The sequence below is a fragment of the Ixodes scapularis genome, unplaced genomic scaffold, assembly GCF_016920785.2.
Source record: "Ixodes scapularis isolate PalLabHiFi unplaced genomic scaffold, ASM1692078v2 PGA_scaffold0__279_contigs__length_252992795, whole genome shotgun sequence".
NCBI lineage: Eukaryota > Metazoa > Arthropoda > Arachnida > Ixodida > Ixodidae > Ixodes > Ixodes scapularis.
This window is the reverse complement of record NW_024609835.1, coordinates 8,310,616-8,332,602: the sequence shown is the minus strand read 5'-3', so window position 1 is coordinate 8,332,602 and position 21,987 is coordinate 8,310,616. Positions and strand designations below refer to the sequence as shown.

General features: G+C 46.4%; 1 protein-coding gene across 1 annotated transcript in view; it reads right to left on the bottom strand.

Moving 5' to 3' along the window:
* Positions 1–10,778: 10,778 nt before the first annotated feature.
* LOC8052956 (DNA replication licensing factor MCM6) overlaps positions 10,779–21,987 on the bottom strand; it is a 37,673-nt gene continuing 26,464 nt past the window's right edge. The window contains exons 14-17 of the mRNA XM_029973726.4: positions 16,578–16,739; positions 13,130–13,442; positions 12,650–12,789; positions 10,779–11,117 (exon numbers count right to left, since the gene is read on the bottom strand). Of these exons, the coding sequence (XP_029829586.2) occupies positions 11,007–11,117; positions 12,650–12,789; positions 13,130–13,442; positions 16,578–16,739 (726 nt within the window). The 3' untranslated portion in view covers positions 10,779–11,006. The remainder of the gene's footprint in view (positions 11,118–12,649; positions 12,790–13,129; positions 13,443–16,577; positions 16,740–21,987) is intronic.

The window sequence follows — 21,987 nt, the reverse complement described above, 5'->3', positions numbered from 1 at the left end:
CCGTTTGAGTGTCTGTTTAGCGCAGCGGAGGCAATTGTGAACAATCAAGGAAGGTCGCTCTTGCCGGAGAATATCAACAAACCTCTTTTCCTCGTGCAGATAAAGTAATGACCTGTGAGCGTGAGTGTCTTTGAACTGTTCTGAATTACACATGGAGGCCGATTCGAAATCCAGATGGTATATTCCGCCGTTTGTCACAAATTCAACAAAATCAAAAACCAATTTTCTTTTTTTTATACTTTGTATGAGAATGAACGAGGCCGATTAGTTGATTAATTAATCCATTGAAAGGTCGCGATTAATCGGGTTAAACGTTTTAATCGACGCCCAGCCCTAGCCAGAATGTATGGGATGCAGCTGGCATCCTCGTCATAATGGGATACATGTTTTCCCCCTTCTTTTTTCTTTTTACGCACTTTCTGTAGTGCGTATATTCTGTACATTTATTTGTCTGTTTGTTTTTTCACATGTGGTGGCGGGCTGGCAGGCGCTCTGAGTAAGGGTTTTCAGCTATCTGCCTAGCCCCGCACACCACCAGATGGGCCCCTCCCAGTATGTGCAAATAAAATTATTATTTTTATTATAAAAATCCTATTTTCGGCTTACAAGTAGTTTGTGCCAAAACAGAATAATATTGCGTTTTAGTTCGCATTATTTCGCGATTTTCATGTATCTGCATAAAACTAAACACAGGACTTTCATGCTCGACGTTGGATATCCGATATTCCTAACTCTCCCCATCTTCTTGAACGTCCGTGTGTGTCCTAACGCCAGAAACCGGAATTTGAAAGGCTAAAAACGGCACGTTGCGAATATGGAACGCGCACTTTCTTGCCTAGCTGACGTCAAGTGGCTCAGATCGAAAAACATGCATATTTACAATATTGCTTTCTCTTCAGGTGAAGGCTCAGCAACCGTTGCAATCGTATTCGCGCACGAAACGGCGACTTCCAGAGGAAGTAAGAACGTAGTGATTGCTTTTATTTTAAAAATGTAAACACACATCCAGGCCTGCGCTGATGAAGTCTTAAAATCAAAACTCTCGTAGCGTGATTCATGACTGCGGCGGCTGCTACCCAACCTCGTTGTCACGCCACTTTCTGGAAGCAGACACTAAAATTGCCAAAGTAAACACACAAAAGCGACACCGATACAATTATCTTGCAGAATATCACCTTATTTAATAATAACTGTGTCAATAGGCACTACTAGTTGCTTTTAAGTTAAGAAGAAAAAACAAACAAAAAAACGTAAACCTTTTACCAAATCTTTGTCGAATATTTGCCAAATCTATAGAAAAGTTCGGCTCCGCCGAATCAGCGCCGAACTTTCGATTCGGCAAAAGTTGGGCCCATCACTAGTAAAATAGTAGAAATTTGCGACCGGAGGGGGGGGGGGGGGGGGGGGGGGAGGGGAGGGGAGGGGGAGCGGGGGTTGTCTTGCCCCCCCACTCAAAAACAAGTTGGTACGCCACTGCCCCGTGATGTTCAAGGTAAAGTATTCTATACACGCCGCCTGACTGGGGTGGAATCTCTAAAATTTCGGAGTAGAAAGCAAAAGGCCTCAGAGGACTTCTCTAACGATCTGCATTCCCCCGTATTGGGAGAAAAAGATGCGCTCGCACTTGTGAATACGGACTTCTAAGTAACTTTTTTTTAAGAGCACTACTCAAAATTTTTTTTAATGTTTATGGTTGGATATTAGGTAACTGCTAACGATAAATAGAAAACCTTATATAGGCCAAAATTCTGCTCAGCAGAGCGCCTGTGCGAAGTCCCGTTCAAAACGCTCATAGCACGAGATTCAAGTCTTAATAGCGGCCATACAAACAATATATTACAATTTCTGTTGGTAGTTCCTGATAGACTACTATATTAACTAACTGTGAATAAAAAATGAAAAAAATAAAAAGTGGGGTTTTTTAGAAAATCGACTCCAAACTTGCTAGTTTTTCGAAATATTCGTTTTTCAGGCACATGTAGCGCATTATATACTTGTGGCAAAATATTGAAATTATACTCAAAAGAAAGAGCATAATTGGTGCTTTACGGTGATATAAAGATCATAAAAATATGTTGATTAGGTCACACAGCACAGCTTGCTGAACTTCGTCAAATATCGTCACAGAGAGGTGGTTTGACAAATAAAACAAAAATCATTAAGAATGTTATGACCTAGACGCTTAATTAGCATCAAAAAGCCTATAGAGTGTTCCCAAAAAGTTATATTGATATAGCGTAAAAAGTAGGGAAAAGGGATGGAGTGAAATATGGCACCTCCGATAGGCTGGAAAAACATCAATTTCCACCTTGACCGCTTCAACGGTCCATAACTTGAGAACAAAAAATCCTACGACATAACCGTTTGCGTCTTCTTTTATTATAGGAATTGCCCCGAAACATATATTTTTTTCGTCAAAATTAAAAATTCGACCCTAAATCCGTGCCTGAGTTGAGATGAAATCACCCAGCTATATACTGTCTGCGAGAGACGAAGGGTGAAGAAAGAGGAATTCTTCCACGGCTGCCAGTCCCTCATTATGTGGGATGTTAGTGTACAAAGAGCTCACATCGATAGTGACCAGAATGCTCTCCTGTGATATTAAGCCGGATCCGTTCATATGGTCGATATGATTAAGAAAGTGCGTGGTGTCCTTTACGTAGGATTGTAGGAGGGGGGGATATGTTTAGTAGCGTGGTCTAGAAATTCTGAAATTCGTTCGGTTGGTGTGCCTATGCCTGATATAATGGGCCTCCCTGGATTGTTGGGCTTGTGAACCTTGATGAGCATATAGAAGACACCTGGATGAGCGTTTTTTGCCTGAAGGTAATTATATTGATCGCCGTTAATTTTATTGGAATTACGCAGATCTTCAAGTGTTTTGTTAATTACGATACTAAACCGCTGGGTAGGATCGTCAGGTAGACGTAGATAAAAATTTGGGTTTTCAAGCTGGGTCAATGCCTCCCGCATGTAGTCGGCCCTGTTCATAATTACAACACCACCACCCTTATCCGCAGGACGAATAATGACGTCCTCCCTAGACTTCAAATTATTAAGGACCTGTTGCTCCCGTCTAGACAAATTACCCCTCTGTGGGGTTGTTTTAGCAAGCGAATCAAAAATACCATTTCGTATAGCTTGTACATAATTATCTATGTACACACTGGTCTTGCTTGAATCCGGGGTCCAGTGTGACTTCAACTTGAAATTTGGTGTTGTGCTATCAAGACCCCTAGTTTCATTGCATCCCTCTTTTCCATTAAAATACGTTTGAAGGTGTAACCGCCGGGAGAACTGCTGTAGATCATCTAAAAGTTCAAATTTAGTGAGGTTCGCTTTTTTTGTTCTTACATTTTTTTAAAATTATTTTCGTGTTTTGTTGCCGGCGCTGTGTGGAAATCGTGGCTAGGCGTAAACGATCGCAAACACAGTCGCGTAAACGCGACGGTGTTTGTGATCTCCACCAACTAAGCTCTACCGCATTTAGCGGCTTTATTTGGTAAAATCCCGTTTCTCGCGGCCTTCGGCATTAGCAGAGAGGCGCGGAAATTTCTACTGGGGCGTAAGTTAACATATTTTTGTATATCAAATTATCGAACTATTTTACAATCCCCTTTGAATTCGATATATCCGGGTTCGACTGTAGTATGGGGTGCCGTCCGCCGCTTTCGTTGACGACATAAGCGCGAAACACATGTACGACGAAATTGTCCGATCCGACGTGCGGACTGCCGCAATGACCTTGGGGGGAGAGGGTTTTCGTAGCATCGGAGAGCATTGAAAACCCTCGCCTCCGACCGTCGTATTGCGCGGTCGGACGTCGGATCGGACAGTTTCGTCGTACAGTAGTTGACGAGCAGGACCAATGTTGCCTGCCGTGGGCACGGCTTCACTTTGCGATTTTTGGTTTAAACAAGGTTTGCAAGAAGGCCATGTTTTCGCAAAACGAATGACATAGAACTTATTAGTAGTTCTGACATGATAATCGCCCATAATGCCAGAATTTCCGTGATTCACAGTATTTGCCCTTTAAAGGGCAACTTCGTTCAGTTCCAAAGATTTCAGCCTAATGAGTAATTTCGCATTAAAAATCCCTAGTAAAAGACACATCATTTGCTTCGCGAAAGATGATACTGTAAATGACTTAATTTTCGCGGGCCCAAATTTTCGTGGATAGGGCCAAAGCTGAAAATTTGAAATTATTCGCAGGTTCTAATGTTCGCGAATCAAGTGTAGCTTCCGTAGCATTCACACATTGCCCGATTTTTTCGCGGAACATATTTTTCGCGAATTGTAGGCGATTCGCGAAAATCAGGTCCTCGCGAAAATTTAGTCGTTTACAGTATATATTTTTATATCTAATTTTAAACACGACCAGAAATCAAAACTAAAACTTTGGCCCCGTCCGGCAACCTTGGCCTCGGGCCGCCAGGAACATGGCTATCAAGTGTTATCACTTCGGCCGAGTCACCGAAGCATGACTTACTGTTATCCGCCTTTTGTTTGTTTTATTAACTGCGTTGCCATTGGTCCGTGGAGCGCTATATATAGTTCCACGCGGGCCCGAAATAAACCGTTCATACCCTGGTAGCCGGCCTGCCTGTTTGGTCCTCGCGGTTCTGTCATACTGCGAGATGTCAAAGTGACAACAGTGGCGACGAGGCGCCGAACTCCGCCGGGCAGGAGGCAAGGGCTGCTCAAGATCCGAGACGGGGGCAATGGCGACGCCGACCAGCTTTCAAGTGCCTGCCTTCGACGACAGCAGAGATAAGTGGGACTCCTACATCGTACGCGTTGAAGCATACTTCGAGGGAAATGCTATTGCCAGTGGAAAGACCAAGAGAGCGCTGCTAGTTTCGGCACTCGGCACGCATACGATAGAAGTCTTAAGTGGTAGCTGTGCCCCGCGAAAGGTGAACGAGTTATCGTATGAAGAAGCTGTGGAATTCCTAGAGCAGCACTACGCGCCTAAGCGCAATGAAATAGCCGAGAGCTATAAATTTTTCAACCGCGTGCAACAACCAACTGAGAGCGTACGAGAGTTCGTTGTGCAGATCCGCAAAATTGCGGAAAACTGCAACTTTGGCATGAGCCTTGACCGGATGCTACGGGATCGAATTGTGTGCGGTGTGAGAAGTAGAGACGTCCAGCGAAGGTTGCTGTCACGGCGGGACCTTACGTTGAATGAGGCGGAAGAAGTAGCAGCCGCAGCGGAAGCAGCTGATTCCGAAGTAGAACAAATGCAAAGGCCAGAAACGAAGGAAGGGGCCATACACAAAATGGTGAAACAGCCGTCAAGAAATGTGTACGGGCGGGAGAAGCACCTTTCGGTAGCAACGTGTGGTCGCTGTGGAAGTTCATCACACACCGGGGAAAACTGCGGCCACAAAACGAAAACGTGTTTTCGCTGTGGAAAGCAAGGGCACCTAGCCAGAAAGTGTCGAGCTACGGGGTATCGGGAGCGAAGCGGGAAACCTGATAAGGAACAGATGTCGTCGTTGTTGGCGGACGCGTCAGCAGAAGATGATGACTTGTGCATTTCGTCGGTGTACGCAATCAAGTCGCCAGCTGCAACGGTCTGTTTGGTTCAACCAGTCAGGAAGAAGCTTTGCTGGGGAGGCATTGACGTCAGCATGGAAATAGACACTGGCTCTCCTGTCTGCGTCATTCCTCGGAACGTGTATCTTCAGTGCCGAAACCGCTGGCCTAGCCTTGCAAAAAGTGAACTGAGACTGAATTGTTATCTCGGGAAATTGCCCATCTTAGGAGAGCTGCATCTGGACGTTGCTTTCCAGGGCCGCACGGTTCCTGCAAACCTGGTGGTGTTGGATTGCCTTGGACCCAGCCTTTGTGGCCGGGATGTAATCAACAAGTTGAACTTGCTTGGCGCAGAAGTGGCCTCTGTTTCCGCTCACCGAGACCACCAGGATTTGGAATCCCTGCTGAGCGACTTCCAGGACCTGTTCGAGCCCGGTCTAGGAGCCATCGAGGGGCCCCCCGTACATCTCTACCTGAAGGAAGGAGCTCGCCCGAAATTCATGAAGGCAAGACCCGTTCCTTACGCTCTGAGAGATAAGGTCTCTGAGGAGTTAGACCGTCTTGTTCAAACGGGAGTTTTGTCTCCAATAACGCATTCAGAATGGGCGGCGCCGATCGTTCCTGTGCGGAAAAGTGATGGATCCGTTAGAATTTGCGGAGATTTTAAGTTGACTGTGAATGCTGCCTGTGCTACTGAACAGTACCCTCTGCCCAGCATAGCAGACATTTTTGCGTCGATGCGTGGTGGGGCAGTGTACAGTACGTTAGATCTGCGAGACGCGTATAACCAGGTACCGTTAGACAAAGATTCCAAAAAACTGGCGGTGATTAATACACATCGCGGGCTCTTCCAGTACAACCGGTTGCCGTTCGGGGTTGCATCGGCTCCGGCCATTTTTCAGAGAAAAATGGAAACCATGCTGGCCGGCCTGCCAGGAGTGCAGGTGTACTTGGATGACGTGTTGGTGGCTGAGCAGCCGGGAACTGAATATCTAAGGGCAGTGCTGCAACGATTTCAAGACATGGGTGTGCGGCTGCGGCAGTCGAAGTGTACGTTTAGGAAAAGTGAAATTTGCTACTTGGGCCACAGAGTGGACCAGGAAGGGCTTCACCCCATCGAGAAGAATCTGGACGCCATCCGACAGGCCCCAAGCCCTACGAACGTCAGCGAGCTCCGGGCCTTTATTGGATTGTTGACGTATTATCATCGGTTTTTGCCAAATATGTCTACCCTGCTGGCACCGCTTTACGAGCTCTTAGAAAAAAATAAAGTATGGCAATGGGGACCGAGACAACGAGACTCCGTGGAAAAGGCCAAGACAGTATTGCTAAAATCTCCCGTGTTGACCTTTTTTGATCCAAGTAAACCACTCCGTCTGGAATGCGATGCCTCGCCAACAGGAGTAGGAGCTGTACTGTCGCACCGATTGGGGTCTGTCGACCGACCGATCGCCTTCCGTTCCCGAAGCCTGACATCAGCAGAAAAAAATTATTCCCAAATAGAGAAAGAGGCACTCGCCTTGGTGTTCGCCGTGACCAAGTTCAGGGATTACTTGCTAGGTCGACAGTTCGTTCTCGTCACCGACCACCAACCCCTGGTGGGTCTGCTGAGAGAGGACCGGCCGATACCTCTGCTGGCATCGGGAAGAATTCAAAGGTGGGCCCTTCTACTCAGCGACTTCCAGTACAAAATCGAATTTCGCCCCGGGAAACTCAACGCGAACGCGGACGCCCTCAGCCGATTGCCCCTTCCACAGACCGAGGAGAGCCGAGAGGAGGAGCTGCCAGAGTACGTGTTCGCGATACAGTGCATGGATGAAGCGTTCCTGCCGGCACGGCAGCTAAAAGAGCTCAGTGCCGAGGACAGAACACTGACTACAGTAAAAAGCTTCGTAATGCGTGGCTGGCCGAAAATTCTAACCAAAGAACAGCATGAGCTGCATCCTTACTTTTGCAGAAGGCAGGAGTTGACTGTCGTCCAGGACCTGCTCTACTGGGGACAGCGAGTCGTCATTCCAGGGGCAGCCCAGAAAGAGATGCTCAATCTACTCCACGAGGCTCACCAGGGGGCGACGGCCATGAAAAGGGTAGCCCGGACGTTGTTTTGGTGGCCCGGATTGGACGGTGAGGTAGAACGACTGGCTCGTCTTTGTCACAACTGCACACAGGCTGCTCCTATGCCTCCAGCAAGCACGCCTGTTAACTGGCCAGAAACGGGAGAAAATTGGGCGCGCTTGCACATTGATTTCGCTGGGCCAATTGAAAACAAAATGCTGCTGGTGGTAGTGGATTCACACACTAAGTGGATCGAAGTATGCGTAATGCGCTCGGCCACCACTGAAGCCACCATAAGGGAGCTCAGAGAGATGTTCAGCCGATTCGGCTTACCACGTGCGATTGTGTCAGACAACGGGACTCAGTTTACTAGTCAGCAGTTTGGCGAGTTCCTGGAACGAAATCACGTGGAGCATTTAAAAACCGCCCCGTATCACCCACAATCTAATGGATTGGCAGAGCGGGCGGTCAGAACGGTAAAAGAGTCCCTAGCCAAGTTGTCAACCGGGGATTTGGAAGAGAAGTTGGCGAAAGTGTTGCTGTCTTACCGTCGCACTCCACTGTCGGACGGGAAATCACCGGCCGAGCGCTTACTCGGTTTCCAAGTACGCTCGCGCGTCGACACTGCTGTGCCGTCAAGACGTGTGTGCTCGCCTGACTTACAGGTCCCAACCATTCGCCCTCATGCTGCCGTGTGGTACCGGAACTTCGGGCAAGGTGAAAAATGGTTGCCCGGGGTGGTGGAGAGCAACCACGGCGCTCGCATGACTGTGGTATCTACTCCCGGAGGCAACGTCCGCCGTCATCTCGATCAACTGCGGTTACGGGAGGTCAAGGCGGAAACCAGCGAGGCACCCGCCGCCAGCGGTTCAGCAGTACCTGCACCCTCTCCCAGGAGCCCTGCTGACCAGTTGGCCCGAGCCGCAGCCGCCAGCGGTTCAGCGGTACCTGTACCCTCTCCCACGAGCCCTGCTGACCAGTTGGCCCGAGCCGCGGTACCTGCAGCCTCGGCCAAGAGCCCTGCGAACGAGTTGTACGGCGACGCCACGACCTCAAGCGAGCCCGAAGACAGCTGTGTGCCGTTCCAGCTGCGACGGTCCACTCGGACTCGGAAACCCATTGATCGCCTTCAATTATAAGAGAAGGAGAATTGTTATCACTTCGGCCGAGTCACCGAAGCATGACTTACTGTTATCCGCCTTTTGTTTGTTTTATTAACTGCGTTGCCATTGGTCCGTGGAGCGCTATATATAGTTCCACGCGGGCCCGAAATAAACCGTTCATACCCTGGTAGCCGGCCTGCCTGTTTGGTCCTCGCGGTTCTGTCATACTGCGAGATGTCAAAGTGACAACAGGATGTCATGGGATTCTCTACGCAACGACGGGAGGAATGGGGCGGGCGTGTGCCAGGAGCAAGTGTCGTCTGCATTGCACTCTTCACCATGTTTTGGTGTCTACGACGTCTGAACAACTGGGGCGTAAGTCTGCACACATAGTGTCCGTAGTGTGGACGAAACTCTGAAAGACAATAATCCCAAACAGTGAGACGACGACGGCGGTTGTGATGTGAAAGACAGTGGTCACGGTGGGGCGGCCGGACGGCTACCAAGAAGTGCGCTGCGCAGACGCGCCGAGGAAACATTGCACACATCACCCATTACGCTTGTCTGGTAAAAGTAAAAACAAGCAAAAGGGGGCAATGGTGATGACGTTTAGCTCCGCATTGGCTACGTCCATGCTGTAGCCTTGACTGCACTGTTGGTTGCACCTCAATTCGCCCGCTCAGGTCCGCCAATTTTGGCAACTTGGAGAGTTGCAAAGTTTGCCGGACCATTTAAAAGGGTCATGAAAAAAATTTCAACTTTTTCCCGTTTAGCTTTGCTTCTCATCTCACAAATCGCACATTGTACCAAATTCCAGAAAATTGAAAAGAGGGAGTCCCCCCTTTGCTTGGACCCTCGTTTGTGTACCCTGACACCGCCATTCTCCTTGTAGGAGATTAGCCCATCGTTCAAAACTCGGACAAAAGTTGCTTACCCCACCCCGTTCACCCCTCAACTGACAGTGCCGTGGAAGTTACGTGAGCATTGGGCCAGCCACACTTTAGCCACGTGATCATGCTCCCTCGCACATACCCACCCACAGATAATGAGGTCAGGTGATGAAAGGGAGGCGGCTGATTGGTCCGGCAAGCGCATAGCTTCCACCGCACTGTCAGCTTAGGGGTGAAGGGAATAAGTGAGGTCCAGTGTCGTGTGGTGTGCGTTTAGGCCGGGTGACGCGCTTTGGGTACCGCGGATGTATCGCAGTGAAAATGCAGAGAGCTTTCGAAGGGAAGGAGGTACGAAATAGTCCGCTGCGTTTTCAAATTTTCGTACTGAAAGTCAGGTTTTTGACTCTCTACCTTTTTTCTTTTGGCCCACTAAACAATATATTAGTAAAATCACAATATAAATTCATTTATCCCAGCCAAAAATTCATTTTACGGGCCCTTTAAGGAACATTTTGGCAGAACTACATCGTAATATTTGACATCTGGCCTTCCTAGGTGATACTGAAGAGGGCTGCGTTTTTTTGTTTTTTTTTTGAAAAACAAAAACGAAACCGAGTTGCTTTTTAAGGTGCTGATGTATGGTGGCAAAACCTTATTGTAGGGATGCCAGAACTAGGCCGAGCTGAAAGGAACGACGCGTCGGAAGCAAGGTAGCAAGCATGTGTCTCAAAATGCCGTGTGCGGCATGTTGGAGCAGCCGCTCACGACAGTTTGAGACGTGAAATCAAATAGCTTTGTCATGCATATGTGTCACGCTTAATGCTAGTAATGTTTGAGAACATTATTACAAAGTTATCGTTAGCAGACGACAGGCTGCTAACGCTTCCTCGTCGTCGTGCCATTATTGGCAGGTCTTCGGGCTCTTCTCTCTAATCTCTTTGCAAGTCATGGGAAATGGGAACACCTGACCTATCTCTCCTCGTGCCATGAAGGGAGAGAAAATGGTTTTTCTATCTCTGCTGCGACAACAGACAACAAACGTGACATTGAAATATCTGCCAAGTGTCCCCCGTGAAGCTATCGCTTTTTAACGCTAGGAACCCGCTAAAAACCAGAATGGCACGGGAACAGATACTGCAGACCACTGACGCAGCAAATTTGCACTTCACACTGCAGTAAACAAGCAAAATCTGATTGCCTTGATCAAACAGAGCAAGACATAGTGCATATGTATTTGACCAACTCTTTTATTATTGAATTAGACCTGGAGTGCAGTAACAGTAATGAAGGTTTAACCTCCAGTGCCATGGCAAAGTAAAAAACAGGCTATTAAGTGAGATATAAAAAAAACAGAAATGCAAGGCACAAGCATAAGAACACGATTTACACTTTTTACAAAGGATCATCTTTGAAGAGTTCAGGAGAGCTCTGGCACAAAGTTTGGGTGCACCACCAAGATGGGGTCTTGCTCCACCTCCTGGTCGCTCCCTTTCAGACCGCTCGTGGACAGGGCGATGATGACATGGTCCTGCAGGGATTCATATTTCCGCCATTTGTGTTGAACATCTCACAATCAGAGGCATACCCCTACTAAACTCCCCAAATAAATGAATTATTTGTGTTATTTTCACCTCTTGTGTCGTCCCCGACTCCAAATAAATATGTGCCTATTCTACTCAAGTTGCAATATTTCCCGATCCAGCTACACTCGGTGTCAACCTTTTTGTGCTACATTGTCAAGGTCAGCACAGTTTCCAGTGCTGGAGTTCTACACTGCAGCATTGTAAAATTTCACATCAGATTGCATACCTGCCAACCTGTGGAGTTTCGAATTCGTAAAACTTCCACGGCTGTGGGGGGGGTTACACGAAGCGATGTGCAGCTTAATGTCAGCCTTGCCAACGTGCGAAACGCTTACATCACACGTGCACATGCTACAGAATCTAAACTTCTCTCCCATTTTGGAAGGCACGAAGCATGGGAATTCCGACGTGTAGGACTTCAGGAACACCTGAAAGTACCTCTTCTGGGGTTTGGAGTTCGAAGCCACCGCGACTAAGGGAATGCTGCAATTACACGTGCAACAAACACAGACGCCGCACTTCTTGCCTCGAAACTGGCCGAAACAGCGAGGCCCAACCACGGCTGAACACGCCGAACCAATGTGCGCCACCTAACACACGAACAAAGGCTTTGGGCTTTGGATTGGTTTTGGATCCGTGGCCATTGTATGAACAGATAGTAAAAACCACGACTCTGCCGCGGACGGTACCTATCGCCCTCTTGTGGCGGTGCAAGGTACCGCCAGCAGCAGCCTCTTTTTAGCATTTTTTCGTAATTTTTTTAAAATATTTTTTGTAAAAGTTGATTTAAGATTCGAAAAAATTGTAAAATTAGTCCCAGTTCGTACATTTTACACAAAGATTCAGGAAGAGTTGGCAGGTATGAGATTGCGGCGGGACAGCAAATGTATATAAGCGCATCGTCAGTCCACCTTCTGATGAAAATTTTATTTTTCTATGCGAGCAACCTGGTAGGGTTTATAAATAGTCTCGGCTGTTTCAATGAACATTGAGTTGAAAGTAGCCCATTTTGTTAAAAAAATTATGTACCACCCAGCTCTTCATTTTCCTGCGAAAGCCGGTGGATTTGTCTTGCATCTCATTTGCATGTGCTCTTGTGCAAGGCAGACGCGAAACGAAGCCACGCGATCGTGGAAGTAGTCTCGACAACGCTAGAGAGCTGTCGAAACAATGATAGTGCTAACAGCATCGCAGAAAAGAGTCGACACCAAATATAATTCATAACCGTAAGTTACCAAACATGTGAAGCTTTCTTGTTCTTTCCCTTTCACAAGAATAAGGCTTCAATGAACTACAAAAGCAACCCCCATTATGAAATGCCTGTTTGGTTGGTGTTTTTTTCCATATTTTTCAAAATCATTGGGAAGTTTTTGTGATTCTCATCTTTTCAAAAGGGCCGTGCCCTCACCCTTGAGTCTACTGTGGCTACTTGCCCTCCCTCCTCCCGAAACCTGCAGGAAGGTGGGAAGGGCCTTACGTGGCCGACGAGCCGGTCGATGACCTTCTCCACCAGGGTCTTTCGCTGCACAAGCTCTTCCTCCGAGTCAATCTCGCTCTCCACCTCCTTCAGGTACCAATTGACCAAGGACATCCTCCGCGTGCCCTCGGAGCCCGCTTCTGCATGGGACAATCGCGAAAATTGCCAATCCCGCTTCCAGGATAACCTCCAGCTCAATAACAAAGAGGAAAACTTTCTTTATCTTTATAAGATGTTTAAGCACGAGCAAACAAACAAATTCCAAGCCCAGAATAGCATTCCACTCATGACATTCACTTCCGAGCAAGTGTAGGTGACGACGGAAGTGCTTGTTCTACGGTGCTCAAGGTGTTGCCAAACTACAACGCCTCGAGAGCCTAGAGAAGCACCCGACTTTTCTAAGTAGATTGACCGCAATTAGGAGGCTAAGGAAACTCGGCACTCCGCCAAGACGTTGCTGGATACGGAGAGGGCTCTCACCTTCGCTGCGGGCCTCCTCCTTGAGCAGGTGCAGCACGAGCAAGTTAGCCACCTTCTTGTATTCCTCGTAGGAGAGTGTCAGGGCCCCGCGTGCCTCCGTCTTTTTCTCTTTCTCGGGGGCCGTGGAGCCCGCGGCGTCGACCTCGCGACTCACGGCGGCGTCGTCTACTCCGTTGGGTGTCTCCGCTGCGGGGTCCAGCTCCATGGCTTCCCCTTCCTCTTCCTCCTCGTACAGGTTGATGTCCGGCTGCTCCACCCGGATGATGGACTTGTTCAGCAGGCGGTAGGCTTCCTTCACGTGCTTCGGCAGCACCTGTGCACCACCGAGCAGTTGCCCTACGTTGTGACTCCGACTCGCTTTCCCTCCCTTGCATACCTTTCGGTACGGTACCCGCAACGTGTCCCCAACCGGTGCGCTTGGCGTTTCGTCCAGCGCATGCATAGAAAGCGGTCCCGGAGAGGCAACAAAGGACAGTGTCGTGCTATCGGGTGCCGCGATCGTGGCGTTTGGTCGCAAAAGTTGAGGGAAAAAGCAGAAGCAGCGTTGGCGTGGGGTGTAAATTGCTTCTACAACATCGTGGGTGGAAATCGAGAGACCACTTTCTTAGACGCGGTAAAAACACCCGTGCGAGACGAGTCTCGGGTACTGTACTTTTGCTCCCCGGGGTCGGACGCATTTTGTCGACGTTTAGGCATTCGGGAACACCGCTTACTTTCAAACGGTGTCCGGCGTCTCGACCACAGGGTTCATGGCGGATACCCGGGACCATCGTGGCCGTCTAAGCCCGCATGTCTTTCTGTAAGCTCCCAACAGCATCTGATACTTCGGTGCTTGTCTCTCCATATCCGTCGTGAGTTGATGCACGGTTAATTGAATCGATTACAGGTGGTTATAAGTAGGGTCCCGCATTTTCAGTATGTACCAATAAACTCATAAAGGTAAAGAAAGGCCTGTATGACACAGTCGCGACTGCTTGGGACCTTGCGCCTTAGAACCTTTTAAAATCTTTTCCCACAAAAGAATGTGCTGGCACTTTGGCGCTATCTATGTGCTGACCCTGTAACTGCATTTCACTAGAGCCGAGGTTTGGCGGTGTCTGCGAGATCAAATGTATGCACAGTAGAACCTCATTAATACGTTTTTCAGGGACCGCAAAAACAAAAAGACGCATCACCCGGGAAAACTAACAACCGGTAACGCTGTTGGTGGGGCTACAGATGTGTCGGGAAGCAACCCTCACACTGGGATTTACTCCAGAATGACTTTTGCTGGTCTGGAGGACTACCATGTTAGTTACCATATAACTGGGCATTCTTTTTTGGCACAGTTATTTAGAACTAGCACTCAACCTATAGTGTATCTACCCGATTAAAGTGTGACCACGATTGCTACCTCGAGGGACAACTTTTCATATTGCTCAGTGGAGAAAATAGAACCACGAATGTCGCGCGAGGCTAATAGAGAAATAAAACGGTACCTTTATTTTGCTAGAAATCGTTTCCAGCACGATTTCTGACAACTGCACTCATTCAAGTCGTGCAGCCAGCAAGTTTTTCTCAGCTCTTGCTCCACTCCCAAAGTCGAAACGGGTGTCACACTGAGCCTGCCACGTTGCCATCAGTTCCATCAAAATGTCCGACAGGAACGGAATCAGTTATGATCCAAGATCTAAAACACACGCTAGAGACTAGCGCGTTAAAACTTTGAAATCTTTGAGCTGGTTGAGCTATCCTAAACGGACTTCGATCATGCCATTGATCGCTCGCTAGCCGCTATGGATTCGAACATATTTGGATTTGGATTCGACTAGATAATTTGAAGAATCCAGCAGAGAGGCCGAGAGGCATACGTTGCCAACAGAAGACCGAAAATTCGCCGCGTGCGGCCCAGGAGCGCAGGTTTGGGAGCGCCGAGGCGCAGATTTGGGACGTAACGACCGGGAAATCAAACGTAACAGACGGGAAACTAGTATGTGTATCTCTATGGGAATCAAACAGGACCGGCGCTCGTGAACATAACAGTTGGGAAAACATATCACCGAGGTTCTATTGTACCACATATGAGAAGTGGTATAACATTGACAAAAGTTTGCTGAGACAAAAAAGAAAGCGCGAATATAGGAAATATACGGGACGGCCGAGTGTTCCTCGGCTACCCGATAGCTAGTGTCTTATCTCGTCTGGAGCCCTTTGTACTGAGACTGAGCCTGCCAGAACCAAAATACCTCTCCACTTTGTGTGCGGTAGTCGAAATGTGCAGTCAGTAGTTGTTTTGTAAACACAATTTTTAGTACACTGAATTTTTGTTATGCCTGCAATTGGTCGCTCTATACGAGCACCGATCATCCATATTGATCTCCAAAAACATAACTAAGAAAAAAGCTGTATTTCTTTCGATTTTAAACAAAACAATGTTTCCTCAAACGAAAAGGAATCTGGCAATCGAGCATGCGAGTTCGTGGCGCCTCTCCTAAATTCCACCTGCCGCGGCACTAAATTTTGGCGGGGTCATATTTGACACCTAACATTCGAAGTACTGTAAAAGACAATTTTTGTGGGCTCATGATTTCGCAATTTAGATCAAAGCTGAAGTTTTGGAATAATTCCCGAGTGCTCATTTTTGCGACGCGGTGGGATCTCAATGTAAATTCCAATGTGTTTACATTTTACTGGAATTATTTGCGGGACCCATTTTTCGCAAAGTTTAGGCGATTCGCGAAAATTAGGTCCTCGCAAAAATTAACTCGTTCAAGTATTCAAAACTCTTTTTTCACGAAAAAGGAATAAATTCAAGCGCTTATAATTTTAAGAGATCGTAGGAGATAAATAAGTTTGAGCTACTAATTGTGTGTACGGCAACAGATGCTTACATTAAAGAGAAACACTTTCATTACGAAGGCAGATTCACAGCGTGCCTGGTGTGCCTAATCCAGAGTGGGTTCAAACTTCGAAGCCACAATAAGGCGGAGGTAAGATGGGATCTACCGGTGGTAGCCCTAGCTCCAACTGTGGTTGCTGGGTGGTCGGCATCTTCAGAAGAGTGCCAGACTCTTCCAGTATAAAGGACTCCGCTCTCCTCGCGAGAGATTTTAAGACGTATCGAGGCCCACACGCCCAGAAAGCCGGAAGTGTGTTAACGGGCTTTGACCGTCAAGCCGTTTTTTTTTTATATGAGGAAAATGAAAAAGTCTAATACTTAAGCTGTCCTCAAATAAAAAAAATTCAAGCTTTACAGAAATAAATTTTTATTTTTATTTTGCGTTGATCGGGAACATAACCCGCACCAAACTGTGAACGAGGCTGCAGCTCTCTTGGGGAACTGCTAGAAGGACTGAGCATAGAGCAGGGGTGCCCCTTGCAAGTTCTTTGAAAGGATGGTGCTTGGTGCAACTGTAGCGTTAAACTCCCGGCGAAAGGCAAGAGAGGGGAAAGGGGGAGAACCACTCGCCTGGTCGCTGCAGTGCATCCGCGCGATGCCTTCCGAGAGGCGGATCATGCTCTCGAGCTGGCGCACGGTGATCCGCCAAGAGGACTTGGAGATGCCGCCACAGTCCCTTTGCCGCAGGTGGCGGTACTGCTCCACCAGGTACTCCTTGGCCTCACGGCTCAGCTGTTGGGGAAGCGCGCCGCTTCAGGGCAATGACGACCGCACTCTACCGGGTTTCATCGACAAAATGAAAACCGATTTTTCAGCATGCATAAATAAACTGTGCGTCGCAGCAAACCGAAACCCTGTGAGAATGTGATGCTAGCGGTGGTGATGAAATGCAGAAGTTTGAGCAAATGAGGCTACCCAAGGTCTAAAGATATGAAAGAGAAAAAAAAAGCTTCTCTACGAGTCGATGTTTACCTGAGCCTAATATCTATGAAACTGAAATTCGAGACTGTGGGCGTCCGTCACATTTATTTCAGCAAGGAAACTTGCCAGTCGAAAAGAATTATTTTCTCCTTTGCTAGCAAGGTTTTTTCACCGAAATAAATGCAAAAGGCAGCCATATATGGTTGCTTTGCTTTCGCCAAACCAAAATTTGAGATGACCATCTCAAATTTTGGTTTGGCGAATATTAGGCTTAGGTGGGCGTAGGCTCATAGAGAAATTTTGTTTTCCTCTCGTATCTCTTCATCCAGCTAACGTCATGTGCTCACTTTCACATTTTATCACCACCACTAGTGTGACATTCTCACAAAATTTTGGCTTTCTGTAACGCATACTTCGCTACAGGGAAAGAGTTTGGTCAACGGACATGACCAGATTGACAGCTCCTCAGAACTACCTCGACAACGCTTCACGTGAACGCCATGGCCACGCCCCAGCTTGCCATCTTCGAGCCCAATCGATGTTCGGAACCTCTACTTGCGTGCTTGGCCCTCAATTTAAAAAAAAAAAAATTGTTGTGCGTATGTTTATACAGCCCGAAGTTAGTCTGCCTCAGTGGGCGTCTGGTGTCTCAGCTGTAGATGAGCAATTTAGCCAGTGCAGTACAACCGCAAACCTGGGGTCTTCAACGTGCACCACGCAGTAGTGATACACGACCGCACACCGGTATGACGCTCATCTAGATAGAAACGGGCAGAGATGGGGATTGAACCCATGATTCCTGGGTTCTGCAGCGCGAGCTTTCGCTCACCCTCGGTTTCCTACAACATTCGACTGTTTGATTCTGTTTTAATTGAACCGCTAGCAGTATTTATGCTGTCTTGTGTTTATTAGGAAACTACAGTAAGTTAGTAGCCGGCTCCCTCGTCAATGCTCCCTCCTTTCGTTCAACGACATGAGCCCGTTCATACGCATCATGTGCGTCGTGCAAATTTAGATTTTTTCTGTTTTAGTTCATTCTATTTCATGACTACTTCAAACTTGCAGCTCACACATTTTTGGGTAGGCGAGCATAGACAGGTGGTCAATATGTTACAGCAGTGGTCCTCAACCACTAATATTTTGGGACGGTTTCTGGATCAGCAGAATGATGAATGATGCAAGAAAACATCAAAAAGAGTGCATAAATTAACAAACACCATTTATCTGTAGTCAAACTCGGCTGTAACGAAGTTGATGAGAAATGGAAATAAGTTTGCTACACAGTCGAACCCAGTTAAAATCAAGTTGAGAGAATCTGAAACAAGTTTGTAATATCCTGAATTAGTTATACATTCAAACATACTTATAACAATTTTTGTGGTAATGGCATAAAATTTTGTTGTACAAGCCCCTTTGCTGTAAGGGTTGAGCGCAAAAGAGCACCTGGACAAAACCGAACACAGGCAGCGAAACGGAGCCTTGTCTACCGGCAAAGAAATGTGTAAAACAAAATGGGTAGTATTGCACCAGTCAGGGTGCTCCAATATCACCAACAACGCGCAAAAGAAAGTTTGCAACCGCCTCTACTCGCGGCATCTATTAGCTCGCACGGAGCATGACCAGTTATGCTCACTCAGATCCCTACTTTCCTTTTTCTTAACGCTCCGTTTGGTAACGTGCTTTGCTGCACTACCTATTACAAACACCAGAGGTTGGGCTATACAAAATCCGGTGGGAGCGTTGGTTTAAAAAGTACAGCAACAAGGTTCCCCCATTTTTTTCTTTTCTCACGCCATTTTTGTGTTGATTTAAACTGGCCTGATGTGCGCAAGATGTACAGTATGCTCCAGTGGTATGCCGTGAAAAAAAAAGCATATGTGATTACACAAATTCAACTCTCAATGGCCTCAGTTGTCAGGCAGAGTTAATGTTGGTGCTAGGGATGCCGCAAACTTTTTTCGAACCGAAAGTTCAATAATCGAATCAAGCGGTTAGAAAGGTTTCGAATTTTCTAACTTTCCCATATCAAGAAATTCGACCGAAGTCGAATTTTCGAACTTGTTAAACTAAGAAGTTCGACGCTTTTCCAAATTTCGAACTTATTATGCTGCAAAATTCAATGCTTGTCGAACTGTCGAACTTGATAGACTAAAAAATTCTATGCTTTTCGAACTTTCGAATTTCTTGCACTAAAAAGTTTGAAGCTTTTTGAACTTTCGAACTTCCTACGCTAAGAAATTTGATAATTGTCGAACTTTCAAACTTATTAATGTAAATAATTCGAAAAATGTCGAACTTCCGATTCCTGAAAAGTCAAAAGTTCGACGAACTTCGAATTTTTGGGGTAAAAGTTCGAAGTTCGTCGAACTTCAAAAGACGGGCGGTCGGTTTCATTTGGATTCAAGCTGTGAGGTACATTCGTAATTTTTTTTCTCGCATTTTTACATGTGGCATTGCATTACTTGCGAAAGACAATGCCGTTTATTTCAATCGTCTGGTATGCTTGGTTTTAAAGAAATAGATTCCCAAAGGAGCGAGGAAGGACGACGGGTTTTTGACAATTGTCGTTTGTGCCATATTTGAAGCGCGCTATAGCCAAAGATATTTATGGTAGAGATGTTAAACTTTTTAAGAATGATCTATGTATAGCCTAGGTAAGTGTCGTCTTAAGATATGAATATTATTCTTCAAGATGAGTTTCGAAGAAATATCCAAATATGTATCTACAGTCGCCAACCATTTTTTTGAACTCTGATAATTTGGACTTGTTCTTTATTTCGAACCTAAAGGCGGAATCGTGACTTACCCCATAGAAATAGTGTATATTCACGACCAACGTTTCGGACAGCTTGAAGTCCGAAAGTTCGATTATTCGGACAAAATCGTCGCGAGCGATCAGCAGAAAACACCATCGAGAAGCGGCCATTTTGAATTCTATGTTGGCTGCCAATGGATTGGCTTGGTTTGGCAGCGCTACTTGAGCACTCCTGAGTCCTACCGCTAGGTGACGCTATGCCAGCCCTTTTTTTCCCATTTAGCTGCACGTCACCATCATCATCATTATTATCATTTTGCTTTGTTTTTCGTTCCTTTGCGTCGCCAGTTGCCATTTTGCGCTTGTGGATTTGCGCCTCTGATCTCATTCGGACAACGCTGGCTTGGATGTCATGGCCCCATCTGTTCTTCTGCTACTCGACCATAATGCTAGAAAAGAAGGCAGCGATTCTCAAGCTAACAGAAAGCTGTCGCACGGAAACGGAGGCGTAACCTAAAACAAGGCACGCCGGCGTAACCTGAACCAAGGCACTATTTACGGCTTTTTTAAGCCCACTTGGAAGCAATAAAGGCAAGTTTTTCAATCTGCTGATTTTTCGGACTGCTCCATTATTCGGACGTTTTTTCGGTCCCAGCAAAGTCCGAATAATCGGTCGGCGACTGTATGGGCAATTATACCTTAAACTTGGTAATTTTTTTCATCGAAATTGTTTGAGGTATCGCATTTAAATTAACACCGCAGACAGTACATATCATTACCAGCTGTAGGATACAAATTAATGTATATATTGTGATTTTCACGTTGAGGAATAAATTAACTCAGGGAAAAAGATTTCTAATATTGTTCAAACTCGGCACATCATAAAATATATATATATATATATATATATATATATATATATATATATATATATATATATATATATATATATATACATACATATATATTATTTTTTATTTTTTTCACTTCACGTTTTTGGGACATGTTTCTTTTAGCCTGTACACATTTTGGTAGAAGAAACTTGTTTCATAGTTCTGGCCTGTGATTATGCAAGAATACAACACTTCCAGTGGATTCTTGATAGTTTTTTTTTTTTATCCAGCTTTTTCTTTTTTGCATTTATTGTTATGTTTATTTATTTATTATTTTTTACCAATGGCACAGTTATTTAGGTCGAAAAGACATAGCTTTGAACTTCCAAACCACCGAGCATGTGACGAGTAGCACTTTCTGACGAGTTTCTAACAATGACCATCTACACAATCTTTTATGCAGTGAAGAGCGACAGTAGCTATACGTATGCATAAATAATTTCAGATTAAATAAGCTCGACCATGCCCTTTTTCCCTGTATTGTTTTCTTTAACAGTTCAAAATATCTGGGGGGGGGGGAGAGAGAGACTGGAGCCCCTCCCCCCCCCCCTTTTTCCTCCTCCGACGCCACTGGTATGGTAGAACGCTCCTCGACCTCAAGTTGTGTCAGCTTCTGTGCTTTTTGCTCGGCGTTTCTTCAGTCTCGGAAAATAAACTTCCAAAGCAATTACAAACTAAAGAATTGTCAAGGTATAGGCAAGCTGGTGTATGTTGATCATGATGCAAAATCCCGAGACTGGGAATGAAATTCGAAAGAAATAGTGTAAGAAGAAAGAGAAAAGGGGACAGGACAATGTGTCAAACTCAGCTGAGTTGAGTTTGAGACATTGCCCTGTCCCCTTTTTCTGTCTTCTAACACTTTTTCTTTCAAATTTCATTCCCAGTATCCGGATTTTGCATCATGTACAAACTAAACTTACTATATGCCAGCGTCACTCGGGCGGCGTCCGAGCGGATTACTACCAGCGTGCAGGGGGGCAGCGAGGGAGTTTGCCAGATCGCTTCAAGGTTTCTCTGAGCCTCAACCACCTGCCCGCCCTTCCCCTGGCCGTTTCGAACTGAATGAGTATCGTTAAACAGCGCGTTCGTGTGATCACTACTGCGTGATGCACATTAAAGACCCCCCCCCCCCCCCCCCCTCCGGGCTGGTGGTCACAATTACTGATCTGCACACGTCATTCTGCACTGGCAAATAATCCAGCACATCCAGGACACTCGTCGTCCCATTTAATTGCCTGACCAACTTTGTGCAGTCTAAATATCACACGCAAACATTTCTAAACTTCATTTCATGAAAACCAGTGAAGCGTGAAAACGTTATGCGCCGTTCACACTCTTGCGACCCGAGTAAGACCGAGAGAGATCAGATCGGTTTTTTAAGCCTCTTGCAATCTCTTAAGACCAGCTCCGC